At 37.2% G+C, this 15,559-nt stretch overlaps 1 protein-coding gene across 1 annotated transcript in view; it reads right to left on the bottom strand.

Annotated features, from left to right (window-relative positions):
- SLC9C1 (solute carrier family 9 member C1) overlaps positions 1-15,559 on the bottom strand; it is a 77,249-nt gene that overhangs the window by 24,650 nt on the left and 37,040 nt on the right. The window contains exons 11-17 of the mRNA XM_036744118.1: positions 13,594-13,760; positions 12,544-12,666; positions 11,437-11,534; positions 9,088-9,207; positions 5,631-5,826; positions 2,253-2,438; positions 964-1,113 (exon numbers count right to left, since the gene is read on the bottom strand). Of these exons, the coding sequence (XP_036600013.1) occupies positions 964-1,113; positions 2,253-2,438; positions 5,631-5,826; positions 9,088-9,207; positions 11,437-11,534; positions 12,544-12,666; positions 13,594-13,760 (1,040 nt within the window). The remainder of the gene's footprint in view (positions 1-963; positions 1,114-2,252; positions 2,439-5,630; positions 5,827-9,087; positions 9,208-11,436; positions 11,535-12,543; positions 12,667-13,593; positions 13,761-15,559) is intronic.

Here is a 15,559-nt window from a genome sequence, read left to right as displayed (position 1 = left end):
ATATAATGGTCAAGGAACAGGTCCAGTTTGACTTAAATTTGGAGTACATGAGTGGGAGTAATATGAAATTAGTCTGGAGAGATAGGTGGAAACCATGTCGTAAAGGGATTTAAATGGCAGACTGAGAAACTTAGATTTTATGTTAAAGACAAGAGGAAGCCATTCCTATTGAGTAAGGGGATGATATACTCAACTATGTACATTAGGAAAATTATTTTGGCAGCCATGTGGAGGATGGTATAGGGAGACATTGGAAACTCAGGATTCAATTACAGTGCTGCGCTAGAAGTATTGATAGCCCGAAGCATGTGTGTGTGTGTGTGTGTGTGTGTGTGTGTGTGTGTGTGTGTGTGTGTGTGATGGAGGGATGCGGAGATGGCTGTGAGAGATATTATGGAAATAGAATTGATAAGACTTGGCGATTTGAATGAATAAATGATAGTGATTGTGTTATTGTCCGCTGCTTTTCAGTCATGTTGGACTCTTTGTGACCCCATTTAGGGTTTTCTTGCCATTTCCTTCTCCAGCTCATTTTATAGATGAGGAAACTGAGTCACAGAGAGTTAAGTGATTTGCCCAAGGTCACACAGCTAATAAGTATCTGAGGCTGGATTTGGACTCAGGAAGATGAGTCTTCCTGACTCCAGGGATTGGGGTTCTATCCACTGAACCATTAGGTATCCAAATGATAAGAAGAGGGGAATTATATCAGTATACACTAAACAAACTCTTTTCTTGTCAGTATAGTTTTAAAACCTCAGGTTTACAAAAAAAACCTCAGGTCTACAGGGAGAGGCTAACTTAATAACTTAAATAAAGAGCCACTGCCTTTCTACTACCTAAGGTCATAATAACAGTCTTGGAAACATAAGATTTGTATGTTAAATCTGTCAACATGAGTCTAAGAATGAAGAGGGAAGAAATAAATCAAATATAATTTTTATTTTTTATTGTTTCTCTCACCTGAGCAACTGATTTACTACTAGCGATCTGGTCAATTACACATGCTACATCTGCTTCACCTTGAACATAACCTTTTAAGATGGCATATCTAAAGGACAATTGATGGCTAATTCTCCTATGCATTAACTGAAGTATCATTGGTGTTATGATCTGAAAATAAGGATAAATAACATTTAATACAAAAATCTATTTAACCTAAAAGATAATTTGACTGATACTGACAAAATGAAACATTTTTAAAAATTAGTAGAGTTCTTAAGTTATCTGAGGGATAATATGTAAATATTAAAAAGGAATTTTAAAATAAGGCTTCTGAACAGAGTACATTTACAAAGTATGATGCCGTCTGAAAAATAAATTAACATCCCTTACAAACAAATGTCAGAAACAATATGGCGTGAGAGGCAAAGCTTCCTAATATACCATTAACCTTAACATTATTATCAGTGAACAAGGGAGATGATTTCCATAAATCATTCCTTTCTAAACTAGACTATGGACATCTACCACCCACTAGATATTCATCCTGAAGCTTCTCTGCATCTCTAGAACTCATACAGTGGAAGTATTTTCCTCTCCTGCCAGCTCTCCCTCTGATTGGCTTCATCTAAGGAGCGCCCAGGCCAACAATATTTCACTCTTCTCTAGGCTGTGCTCCAGGCTTCCTCTATCATGCCCCCAAAATAGGTACCTTTTCCTCCTTTCCCCTCTCCCCAACTCTTTCCAGTATCTTTGTATGTGTTCTCTTCCCCCATTAGAATTTAAGCTCTTTGAAGGAAGACAGGAAGGAAATTATTAAATGTATTAGATGCTTACTATATACCATGCACTGTGCTAAACCTTTTATAAACATCTTATAAAATTATCACATATGTAATTAATATATGATAGATATTATAATATGTGTATATACATATATATTATCACAACAACCCTGGGGGATGGGTACTATTTTTACCCCTATTTTATAGTTGAGGAAACTGAGGCATACAGAAATTAAATGACTTGATCGGGGTTATATAGCTAGTGAGTGTCCAAGGCCAGATTTGTACTCAGATCTTCCTGACTCCAGACCTATATTCACTATGCTACAAAGACTATCCTCCTTTCTACTTGTATTTATATTTCCAGGGCTTAGCGCAGTGCCAGGCACATTGTAAACACTTAACAGATGCTTGTTGACTGACAAAATAGAACACTACATTATACTACGTTAGCCTGAACAGTCAGAAAAAAAGCCTATATTCAATATTCCAGATCCAAAATGATGTAATTTGATGATTCATTACCTTTAAGAGGCGAAATATACGAAGTAACCTCACAATTCTCAGAAAGATCATACTTTGACTCAAGGAGTCCGTAGTTCCAATATGTCCTTCTTCAAGCATTACTTCTTCAATGATGGCAACCGATGTTATTGCTAACTCACATATGTTCCAGCTATGTAGGAAAAAGTTTTTCCTCATTGCTATCATCTGTTTGATCAAAAATCCACATATTTACCAGTTGAGACTTGACAGCTGGATGACTACAAGAAAAGAAAAATCTACTGATAGATTTTTCGCTGAACTACAGTAAATATCTCTAAGGACACACATGGACAGTGGGGAGAAGAGACACCAGAGGGAGGAAATGAAGGAATGATGGAAAGTACAGCTGTTTGCCAGCCAATAGGCTTGTGTCCCTGAGGGATAGAGTTTTCTGGGGGCACTTATAGGTTAAAGTGACTTGTTCATAGTCACTTAGCTAGTATATACCAGACACAGAACTTAAACCCTGGTCTTCCCGATGCCAGTCAGGCCTTCTAACCACTAAGCCATATTGCCTCACTTCTGTTCTCATACATACAGCTAAGGAGATACATGGAGTGCTTGCTTATTGCTCATGTCTAAACAACTAAAACAAAGCAGAGGATTATACTGGCACATTTGTGACTTTCTTGGATGGATTTCTACATGTCAATTAATCAAACAAGATGGCTAAAGGGAGCAGATAATTATAAAACATTCTATTTCATGTTGGCCATGTTATCATAGTCTCACAGGTTGTTGTTGTGTTTGTCCTTCGTTCTTGAAGAGGACCATGACATCAGGGAAATGATGACATGACTTGCAGTTGAGTTGGATTTGAGTGAGGGAGGGCTGTGCAAGGTCACCAGCCTCACTTTCTCCTCCAGAGCCATATGGGTCCAGTGGCCTGATCTAGTACTATTTATGTATCTATTATCTTTATTTATAATCCACAAATGAGTGCTTCCTAGATCAGGGTTCTCATTTAGGCTTGTTCTGATCATGACTTGAAATTGATATTAGGGCCTTTCATATTTGTATAAATCTGCATAGACTCTACAGTTATTTTCAGGCAATTTTCATGGGAAAGAGCTATTTTATAACTATTAAGTTTCATATTTCTGGACTATTCTGTTTTATCTCACCTACTACAGAACGAAGCACTGCTAGAGGAAATGTGTACTTGTCCATTAGTTAATTTAGAAAATGTTGACTTAGAATCTTTGACAAGAGGAAAAACTTACTTCTAATACAAAAAAATATAAAAGACAAAATTCTCTTTTTTTCATATGCCACGCAGTCTCTTACTAGGTATGTAGCTGGCTTAGGATAGTAAAGTTTAATTTGAATTTTCAAATGGTCTCAGACCAAAAACTAGGAAATTCTTTCTTCCATTTTTATCCAAGTTCCCAGGGACTTCCTTGCCAAATGAATAGATAGAAAACACAGGGTCCTAATCAAATGTGAAACAAATTTTGGCAGAAACATATTTTGTGGGTAAAATTGAAAAAGATTTGGTAAATTTGGGTCCCAAGCTTCCTTAAGCAGCTTTTCAATTCAATTCAACTCAGCACTTTCTAAAACAGAAAAGGCTTCATCAACGTCAGCCACAAGTACTATTTACTGGTTTTCGCTGCATTCTTCCTTTGCCTTAAGAATACGTAAAGGATAGACAGAACGTTGCAATAAAATCCATACTATACATACATCTAAAATGGATATATCGATTTGTAATTAAAATTATTTTAGAATGTTACAAGTATCCTAAGATATGTTCCAACTATATGCTTCATAGACTTATAGAGCTAGAAGGAGATTAGAAATAACTAATTTAAACCCCTCATTTTGCAGATGAAGAAACTGAAGCCAGCAAGCCCAAGGAGCTCACCCAGGATCAAATTGCTGGTCTGTGATGGAGCTAGGAATAGAACACAGGCATCCTAATGCAAATTCCAGTCCACTTTCAAAGGTGACAAAATTTGGCTTGCTTTTTTTCTTTTCTTTTTTTAGTAATAACTCAATACAGATTTACATATATGTACATATTTTAAAACTCCTTCATTCTCTTCTTCTAGGTAAATGATTATCCAAATAATGTCTCTAACTTATAAAATAACCTTGGAAGATTCCATCTGTTTGTGGTTTAGTTTCAAATATATGCCTCCATTATCTTCATACCTTAATGATAACTAGATACTTCTAGAGATCCATTATTTCCTTGGTGTGGGTACTATCTCAATCAATACAGATGACAACTCCTCTGCACCTTAGTGGATGTATTCATGACTTGCTGTAGCCCATTAACACCGTTATTTGGTGGTTAACTTTATGCCTAGCCTTTCTGCATTTACCAACTGGTCCTCAGACGATAGTTGAATGTTGATATTCAAATCCTTTCCAGTGTAGTAAGATCTGCTGAAACTTTTACTTTGTTAGAATTGCCTTTGAGAATCCAACATCGCATTTAAATCTTGATAAGGCACTGGAGTAGGATCTTTAAAGAAGATCTCGTTGATCTTCTGCCACATCTTGGAAAGAGTCCTGAACTTGGAATTGTGGTATTTGGGTGCAAATCCCAGGTCTTTTGCTTATTTGCTGTGTGACTTTGGAAAAGTCTCTTCCCTTGGCTGGGCTACAGACATACCCTTTGCAAAATGAAGGGTTTGGCCTGGATAATTCCCCAAGGGCCCTTTCAAGGTCTAGATCTATGATCCTATGACTTTAATTATAATAATGATGATTATGATGGTATCGTGCAATCACAAAATATTTTTCAGCCCGTTAATCAATCAATCAACAGGCATCTATTAGGCACCATGCTAGGTGCTAGAGGTGCTTACATGTACATTATTTCTTTTGATCCTCAGAACAACTCTATGAAGTAAGTGGGATACTTTCAAGTATTTTGCCTGAGCTCACAAAGCTAGTCATTAATAAATCTGGAACTAGAAATAAAGTCTTCTGCCTCTAATGCAAGTGTTACAGTTTCTGCTAGCCTGAACATTTTCTCCAACACCACATTTTCAATTTTCCAATAATACTTCAAACTGTATTATATCTCTCAAACAACAGATGTAATTTCACTATCTTTAATTTCTAGCTTTAGCCTCAGTCTCATAAGACAAGAGTTGAAATATGATCACATTTCTAGTTGCATTTGGAAATGTCTAAACATTTACTCTGCACTGAGGTGTGTAAATTAACATTAATTTTGTACTGATAGTTGAGGAAGAAGTTTTGATATCCCTCAAGGTCACTGGTGATACCTAAGTGGTATGACAAAACCAAGTTTGGGAATTTTTTCTTTGAACACAACATATCTAAAATCACACACACACGCACGAACACACACATAGATGGGTAATAGATGGTTATTACCTTAAATACGGCCTCCAGTATGTAAAAGAAAAGGAATGTGCGGTTTACAGATCTGATTTCCATGCTATAGATCCCATATAATGGTGGTATCCAAGAAATTAGAAGAGGAGCCATACTCAACATGATCACAAGATATCCAGAGTATTGAAATTCATCACTAAACACGATCTTATGACAAAATAAAGGAACTGGAGTTCTGTTTAAAAAAAGTTTATAGAAGAAAAATTATGTCATTATTATATACTTAAGCTCTTTGTCAAACCTGTTAGGACCCACCAGAGAACCTAGTTCCTTGTTGCCATCATCAGCACCTGTATAATCCTACTTTTACACTAGAAATAGCCTAGACTTTCTAGCTCTATCTGACCATACATGGTTTAAAATGAAGACTAAAAACCTTTATTCCAGGATCAAAAGGTATATCTCGATTGTGCTATTGTGCAGACCCACCTAAACGCTCTTGGTCTTGAGCTGCAGTTCCAGGTATCCTATTCTAAAATCCATTTCCCTCCTAGTTTCCTTGTACATGACTTGAACCTTCACTTGTGCCCAGAAGTTCTGCCCATACTTTTGATTTCTTGGATTTTTTGGAATGTTTGAATACTACCCATATTCACTTTGGACTTCCAATTAACAACAATTTTACTGTAAGGCCCCATTTTGGCCTCACACCCTAGACTTTGACTATTAAGTAACCCTCATGGTAAATTTATTCTATTGGCCTCACTCAGGTGAGAACCTTGCCTTATATTTCACAGAGAAAAATAGAGGCCATTTGCTGAGAGTTCCTTCTTCTCCTCATCTTACATCACTCACATACCTTCTGCCACTATCTCCTCCTTCACCCTTGTCTCACATGAAGAGGTGGCCTTTTCCCTTAACAAATCAAACGCTTCACCACTCTCCCTGTTTACTGGTTGCTTCTCCCCTGCCTACACACACCCATTTCTTCCCCACCCTCAAAACACTCTCACTTGACCTATCTATCCTCATTAGCTCTTTTCTCAGATCTTTCCTCCTTTTTGTGGTTAAACTGCTGAGGTCACCTACAATATGTGCCTCCAATTCTTTTCCTTTAATTTTCTTCTTAACTATACAGTCTGACTTCCGACCTCATCATTCAACTTAAACAGCTCTCTTCCAAAGTTAACAATAAATTCTTAATTGCCAAATCTAACTGCCTTTTCTTACTCTTCATCCTTCTTGACCTCTCTGCAATCTTTAACATCATAGATCATCCTCTTTTCATTGATACTCTCTTCTCTGTCAGTTTCTGTGACACTGCTCTAGCTTGATTCTTCTCCTACCCCTCTGAGCACTCCTCCGTCTCCCATGTTTGGTTTTCATATAGGTCATGCCCACTAACAGTGGGATCTGTCCTCTATGATATATGTATAAGTATACATATTCATATGTAATATTTTTGTATTGTGTATTTATATTTATTTAATACATATATATTTCATCCAATCTCACCAGCTCCCATGGATTCAAATGCCATCTTTATACAAATGATTCCCAAACCTACACATCCAGCCTTAACCACCAGACTTAGATTTTTAATTGCCTTTTGAACATCTTAAACTCAACATAAAACTGAATTTATTAATCTTTTTTCCAAAGCCCTTCTCCTTCTAAACTTTCCTTCCAGTCATCCAGGCTTATAACCTAGTTGTCACCCTCACTTCCTCACTATCACCACTCACATATAAGCTATTGCCAAGTCTTGTCAACTTTACCTTAATTTCTCTGATTATGCCCTCTTTTCTCCTCTGACACTGCCACCAGCCTGGCCCAGGATCTCACCACCTCATGCTTGGACTTATTGCAATAGCCTGCTGGTTGGTCTTCTTGCCTCAAGTCTTTCCCCCACTCTAGTCCATCCTTCACTTAACTATCAAATTGATCTTCCTAAAGAGCAGGTCTGACCATATCAATCCCCTGTTCAATAGCCTATATCAACTCTATAAAAAGGATCAAATCTATAAACTCCCCTGGCATTCAACACCCTTCCCAACCTGACCACCTTTCAACTATTCAAATCTTCTTATACCTTACCCAACATATTCAGAGATCTGTACTCCTTGCTATTCCTCACATAAGACAATTCATTTCCCTGACTGTGAATTTTCACTAGCATCCTCCATGCCTGGAATTCTCTCCCTCCTCACATATATCTCCTGGCTTCTCTGGCTTCCTTTAGTCATAGCTAAAGTTCTAATCCCTTCAAGGAACTTTTCCCAATCTCACCTAGTGCTAGTACCTTCCCTCTGTTGATAATCTACGATTTATTCTGTATATAGCTTGTTTCTACAAAATCATTTGCATGTTGTATTCTCTTTTGGACTATGAGCTCAAGAGCAAGGAGTGTTTTTTGCCTTTCTTTCACCAATGATTAGCCTAGTTCCAGAAGACACTAAATGAATACCTGTTGACTTTCTTGCCCTTCTGCTCTACCTGCAAGCATATTTGCATTACAAACCTTATAACATCTTTATTCCATAATCCTCTTGGGTCCTTAATTTTGTTTTTGTTTATGGATGCACTGGAGGTTTGGGGAAGCCTATTTACTCTTCAGAATAATATTTTAAAATGTATAAGATAAAATACCTAGGATTACCAAGGAAATAAATTATACTGAAATATACTATCAAAACTGTTTTAAGTCCACAGGTCCCAGGCTATGAATACCTGCCTTTGAATAAAAACAAAGAACATAATAATGTATTTTGTAGTAAATTTTTTGATAAAAAATATTCTTAAAGATTGGTAGATTAAAAATAGGTTAGAATAGGCATGCAATTAAATAACATGCCAAATTAATAAAGAAAAAATGTATTGTTTATATATCCTCATAAATGAAAAATAAAAACAATATTCATTAGCTTAATATTTTAGACTTAGCCTGTAGCTATTTTTCATCATTCGCAAATTGATAGAAGAGCTGAAACCAAGGAGTGACTTCAGGCCATCCTTCTCTAGTTTATTTATTTATTTTTTTATTTTTAAGAGATAGCTTTAAGGAAACAGTTTAGTAAAAAATAATCTAATAGCTAGAGTTCTGTTCCAATTGAAGGAATTATTAAAATTTGTGGAGCAAAGTGGTTGAATTTATAAAAACTTTCAACTTGTTTCCATTTCAGAGAGGCATAATGAAGTAGTGGAAAGAATTCATGATTTGGAGCCCCAAAAACTGGGTTCAGATTTGAGTGTTTGTAGTTACTATCCGGATAACCATAGTTACTATCTGGATTACTTGTACAATCTAACTCCTGAGGCAGCTGCAAGAAAGGTTCTGTGTCAATGCTAGTGCATTGTGGAAATGATTTTTTGCATGGCTATCTTTGAGAATTACTATTCTATGCTGCTATACAGTAAATAAGGAATCAAACCTTGTAAACCTGGAAAAGTTTGCATACATGTAATTAAGTTCACATTAGAGTTGTATGGTACTCACTTTGGTGGCACTCCTTTTTCTTTTTTAGTGTTATAAACCCAATTTAGTAACATTTTCCTGAAGACATTAAAAATTTCATATTTTTCAACATAAGCCTGTATTGATTGAAAGCTCATAAATCTGAAATAAATAAAGAAAAGACATTTCAAGTGTTTTTCTGGGATATTTTGAATTCAGGTCCATCAGAAAGCCAAGTCTAATTTCCTGGCTAGACAGACCATACTCAATTATGTGTAGTAATAATTGGAAGAGTCAGGAGAAAAATGGCAGAAAAAATGGCCTAAATCTTTCAGCTGACATGTACCAGTTTTGTAGAGACTCTATCAAGCATGTGGCTCACATTGTACCAAAGCAAGGCATGAACACTCGCTCTGAGAAGATGAATTCCTAACTTGGTCAAGTCCAAAGAACTTAAATGATCTGATGGGCTACAATGGAAGAATTTGCTTTGCTCGACTATGCATATAAGTTAAAAGGGCTTTGTTTTTCTTTTTCTTTTCATCAGTACTGGATAGGAAGGTAAAGAAGGATAAGGGTAGACTAAGGTGGGGAAGAAAAAAGGAAAGAAAGAGAGAGAGAGAGAGAGGGAGGGAGAGAGAGAGAGAAAGGAAAGAAGGCAGGAAGGGTCACTGAGGCATCTTTTTTTTATTTTTAACAATGCAGAAAAGTGAACTGAAAGAAGTATAGACAAGCTTTGAAAGTTCTAAGTTCAACTTACATACTTTAAAAGAAAGAAAACTATATGGAATAGTGACCTAAAATTTCATGTATGGCAGCTAGGTGGTTAGCCGTTGGGCTTGGAATCAGGAAGATTCATCTTCATGAATTCAAATCCAGCCTCAGACACTTACTAGCTGTATGACCCTGCATAAGTCATTTTATCCTCTTTTCCTCAGTTTCTCATCTGTAAAATTAGCTGGAGAAGGAAATGGCAAATCACTTCAGTATCTTTGCCAAGAAAATGGTAAAATGAGGTCATGAAGAGTCGGACAGGACTGGAAGGACTGAAAAACAATAAGTTTCATGTGCAATTTTCTTTTCCATTATATGTGGAAATGCCTGTTTTATTTAGTGTCTATTAAGTTCATAATAGAAAAATAAGGAAAAAATCTAATGGTATCATTGGAGGGATTTTCCTCATCACTGAAATAACAGACTTATTACAAATATCTCCATTTACCCAGCCACCACCTTAATTCAGGACCTCATCACTTGTCATTTGGATATCATCTCTTGTAATAGTCTTTAATTGGTTCTTGCTTTCAACTGCCCTCTCCAGTTCAACCTTCACACAGCTAGCAAATTAATATTCTCAAATTTGACCATGTCACTCCCCTACAAAAATAATAACACACACACACAAACCCATTCAACGTACTTAACATAACATCTGTTCATACAGTCTAAATTGTAGCCAAGCTGGCCCACTGGCTATTTCCCATTCATTAAATAACTTTCTATGTCTCTACTCCGTGGAACTAGCTTGCCTCCCTTGCTGCCACCTCCCCTCCCCACCCCAGGGTAAGACCATCATTTCTAATCTCATCACCATGCTGCTAACTCAAGCCTGATTGACTAGACCTCCTCCAGCCTCCTCTCCCCTCTGTTTGGAGGGCCAAGAGGGTGAAAAGGCTAAGGTCTCCCACTACATCCTGGGCCATCTTCAGTCATCCTGATCTATATCTTGCCCAGATGGCTCCACAGGAGAAAGTGAGGCTGGTGACTTTGCATGGCCCTCCCTCACTTAAATCCAATTCACCTGCAAGTCATGGCATCACCTTTGAGAATGAAGGACCAACAATAATAACAACCTCCTTTTGTGTGTTGTCTCCCCAACCCGCATTTGACTGTAAGCTTCTTTATTAATTTTATCTCCAGTACTTAGCACACTACTTGGCACACAGTAAGCCCTTTTTTTTTGTTCATTTGTTTTTCAGTCATGGCTGACTCTTCATGACCCCATTTGGGCTTTTCTTGGCAAAGATAATGGAGTGGTTCACCATTTCCTTCTCTAACTCATTTTATAGATGAGGAAACTGAGGCAAATAGGGTTAAATGATTTGCCCAGGATCACAGAGCTAGTAACTCTGAGGCCAGAGTTGTATTCAGGAAGTGACTCTTTCTGACTCCAGGCCTGGCACTCTACCCAGTGCACCACAGTAGGCCCTTAATCAATGTTTATTGGGTTTATTAGATTGGATTGCCCTAACAGGATGTCATTCATGAGAGTAAGGGCTATTTTTTTCCCTTTGTATCACTAGTGCCTAAGACAGTCCCTTGAATATAGCTGACTCTTAAGAAAAATTTGCTGAATAAATAAATGAATAAAAACATTAAACAGGCACTTACTCTCCCTTTTTATCGTCAAAACTCCCTGCAGCGCTTACCAAGACTTTGGCTGCATTTTGGGACAAAATCTCATTTGTGTATTGCCTCTCATAGCTTGCCTTTAAAGAAATAATAAAACTAATTAGTATAAGAAGGGTAATAAAGATGACATACTGTTCTTTTCTCTAGGGAAAGTAATTCTGCATGCAGAAATAGTAAGTGCTGAAACCCTTTTTTAAAATACATTTTGGCCTTCATATAGAATTCAATCTGTGAGATCATATAAATTGAACACCTTGATTTTGCATGCATACTAGGAACTGAGCATTCCTGGAATTTTATAAATATATGCTTCTCCAACATCCACTCTCAGTAACTGTGCATGACACATGAAAAAGTATGTGGGATGGAATATCAGAAAGAAAATGACAACAACAACTAGATACAGCACTGGGGAATAATATGTAAAAAAAAGGGACCAAAAGCCTTTTCCCTGTTAGTAGATTTTTCCCTTTTTAAATTGTTGTGTATATATCTATCTGTTTCCATGTTACATCCTTACCCCATCCCCATCAATAAAATGGAAACTCACTGGGGGAAGGGCTTGCTTCTCATTTTGTCTTTGTATAGCTCCTCCACACCCAGTACAGTGCCTTGAACATAACGGGTTCTTAATGAATGCTTGCTAGTTTGGATTAAATTGGTCTGGTCAGCCCAGGAGTGGTGCCTAACCTCTCTTCCTTAAAAACAATGTCACCTTAATCCACAAGTACAAAATGCATTGAATTGGTGGACATTAGACCTACTATCTAATGACCCTGCAAAAATTGTAGGTGATGTGGCAGCCTATACAAGTAGCAGCAAGGGGGTGAAAAGTGCTTTATGGGTCTTAGTTTTTATACAGGCCAGCTACATTAGGAGAGGCAGTGTTCTATAGCAGATAAATTCCAAGGAAAGAACTGGACATGGGGTTACTGAGATCCAGATTTTAAAATTGTGTTATTCACTTCAGCACTACCTAAATGTCAACCATGATCAGATAATTGTCTAATGCTGTGTTTCCTTTCCTCCAGTAGGTTAGATGTTTTTTTTCTGATACAAACAAAAAGAATAAAACACAGTACTAACTATTTGTGCTGATAAGAGGCGCACTCTTGCCAGTTCCATGATTTCAGTGCTAATGGTGGTCTCTGCCATTTCCTTGTTACAGCTCAGACATTTGAGCTTCTGATCTGTTTCTTCTGGTGTCAACTAATTGTAAAAATCAAATATACCAACATAAATATAGCATTAGTATGCACATCAAGTAATTAGCAAACAGGCTTTTTTCTTAAAAAAAAAAAGGATAGACAGTGAAGAAAAAAAAAAACTTTCAGCTGGTTGGAAAGATACTATTTCCAGAACTAATCAGATTATTGGAAAGTCCAAAATTCTCCGAATGGATAGGCAATGGCCTACTTTATAGATAGCTTATCAAGATTTGGTTTCAGGGACCCACTGACTTTTCTGAACCATATTCAGAGGCCCTTGGATTTGGGTTATGATATCGCTCAGGAATCCAAGGGCTTTCTGCCCACTGCCAGATTCCCTGAACTGGGTTTGAACTTATCATTGGTTTTGACTTACTTCTACTGGAACGCTTTTTCATCTGATATCCTCTCTCCAGCTAACACCAGGAACACGAGGTAATTTCATCCCACTCCACTATGGTAGGTTCTGTGGGGGATGCTGTTAGGTAAGATAATGAAAAATATTATGACAGCATTCTCCATAGCACCTGATATAGTAGACTGGGATGAAAAGACCTCTTGCTCCTTAAATATGGGCCCTAAAACTCCAGTGGGGGGCAAGTCAGAACCAATGTTCTTCCTATTGTGCTATTAATAATAATATTAATCATGACAATAACTAGCATTTATATAGCATATTACAAATATTATTTCATTTGATCCTCACAACCACTCTAAGAAGTAGGAGCCCATTCTATATTTGTTGATTAATTAATATCTATAGAGATCCCCCCACTTACTATTGTGCTAAATACTACAGAACCTTGTAAGTTGTCTATTGATCCTAAAGTGCAAGACTCATGAATCAGTACTCATTTCATGAATTATATTTACTTGAGGTTAATCACAGCGTACTCTGTAGGGAAGACAATATAGATTAATTGCTCACCTTATATGGATTTTGAAATGTTATGTTTTTGTCAACCAAGTTCCAATCTGCATTGGCAAGATCTCTGTCAAATTTCAAAGCAGAGGCTGCAGTCTTGGTTATTTCTTGAAAATGTTGAACCGTGTAATAGAGTGACTTGCGTTTTGTTAATGTAATATCACGGAGACCTATCAAACAAACAATGGGTCTTTAAATTATGGAAGGCTTGGTCTCCCTATGTAGATTTATATGATTGCCACTCACTTGGCTCTTAATGTCTTGGTAAGAAATATGAATGGAATTAAAAAATAAGAGACTCAAATCTGCCAGTTTTATGGTGGGAACAACTTAGGAATTCAAAGGATTTTGCTTCTAGACTTCCTTTCATTTGGAAGAATGAAAATCAGGGTCAGAATGCTTGTGAACAAAACTACCCATACTCTCTCACTTTCAGTAAGAGTTCCATATGGAATCTAGAGTTGTCATCTGCCAGAATAAAAGCTCTCTTTGGTCTAACTTCCCACTGTTTCAGTTCCCTTCACTTCAACCTAAGCTCTGGTTACACAAAGACAAAAGTGAAATGGTCCCTGCCCTCAAGGAACTTATGGTCTACTGGGAGGATGCAAGATGTCCATATGTATTTATACAATTCTCTTTCTCTCTCTCTCTCTCTCTCTCTCTCTCTCTCTCTCTCTCTCTCTCTCTCTCTCCACACACACATATACATACACATATATACATATATACATAAAAATTTTGAGAGGGAGGGAACTAGTAACTGGGGTAAGGGGATCAGGAAAGGCTACATATAGAAGGAATGCTTGAACTGAGTCTTTAAAGAAACCAGAGATTCCAAGAGGTGGAGGTGAGGACGCATGGGGGACAGCCAATGAAAAAGTAAAGAGAAGGGAAACAAGATGGCATGTATGCAGGACAGCAAGGAAGTCAATATGATTGGACTCTGGAGGGCATGGAAGGAAGTGATGTGTAAGACTGGAAAGATAAGAAGGTGGAAGGTTGTGATAAAATTTGAATGTTAAACAGAAGAGTTCATATTGATGATAAAGAACTACTAAGTTTATTGAGTGTGTGGGGTTACTGGGTGGGGCATAGAAAGGCTGTGATGTGGTCAGAACCTACCTTTAGGAAAACCCCTTTGGTGGTTTTGTGGAAGATGGATGGGTGATTCAATATCTATATCTATAAACTAGATTCTCTATGATGTACTGGATATTTCTACCTAGAGGTTTGGTCAGCACCTCAAACTCAACACGTGTAATATGGAATTCATTATCTTTTCACCTCCCCAACCTGCCCCTTTTCTAAACATTTCTGTTTCTCCTAAGGGTCTTGCCATTCTTCCAGTTACCCAAGCATATAACCTCAGTGCCATGCTTACTCTTCCTTCTCTCCTATCTCCTCCATGTGCTATCATTTGCCCAGGCATCTTAAGATCTTCATCCTCATTCATGACTCATCTGAAGTGCCACCTCATCACATATATGGCCTTCTCTCTGCCTAGCTTCTTCCCCAACACAATTTTTAATACTCTCTCCCTCCTCAAAAACCTTCAATTTATTTATGTGCCACATATCTTTCCCATTAAATATAATCTAGTAATTTCTTAAAAAAATTTTTATCCTTGTATCATATGCCTTGCATGCAATGTTTGTTGAATTGAATGTGAATGGCTGTTTATAAATAGTCAAAGTGAAAAAAAAGACCTCAGTTCATACTCTGCCTCAGATACTTAACAGTTTGTGATGCAGGGTGAATCATGTCACTCCTTATGGCTGAAGTTTCCTCATCTCTAAAATGAGGTAGTTGAGATCAAGCACATCTATGATCCCTTCCAGGCCTAGATCTATGAAAGTTTATGATTGATCTACTATATATTATATTTTTGTTCACATTTGGTTTTCATTCTCTCACTAGTATACTTCATTTTGTCATTCTGGCTTCTTCATCTCTTCTGTTCTCAGTAGCT

The sequence above is a fragment of the Trichosurus vulpecula genome, chromosome 2 (assembly GCF_011100635.1).
Source record: "Trichosurus vulpecula isolate mTriVul1 chromosome 2, mTriVul1.pri, whole genome shotgun sequence".
NCBI lineage: Eukaryota > Metazoa > Chordata > Mammalia > Diprotodontia > Phalangeridae > Trichosurus > Trichosurus vulpecula.
This window is presented reverse-complemented; position numbering and strand designations above follow the sequence as displayed.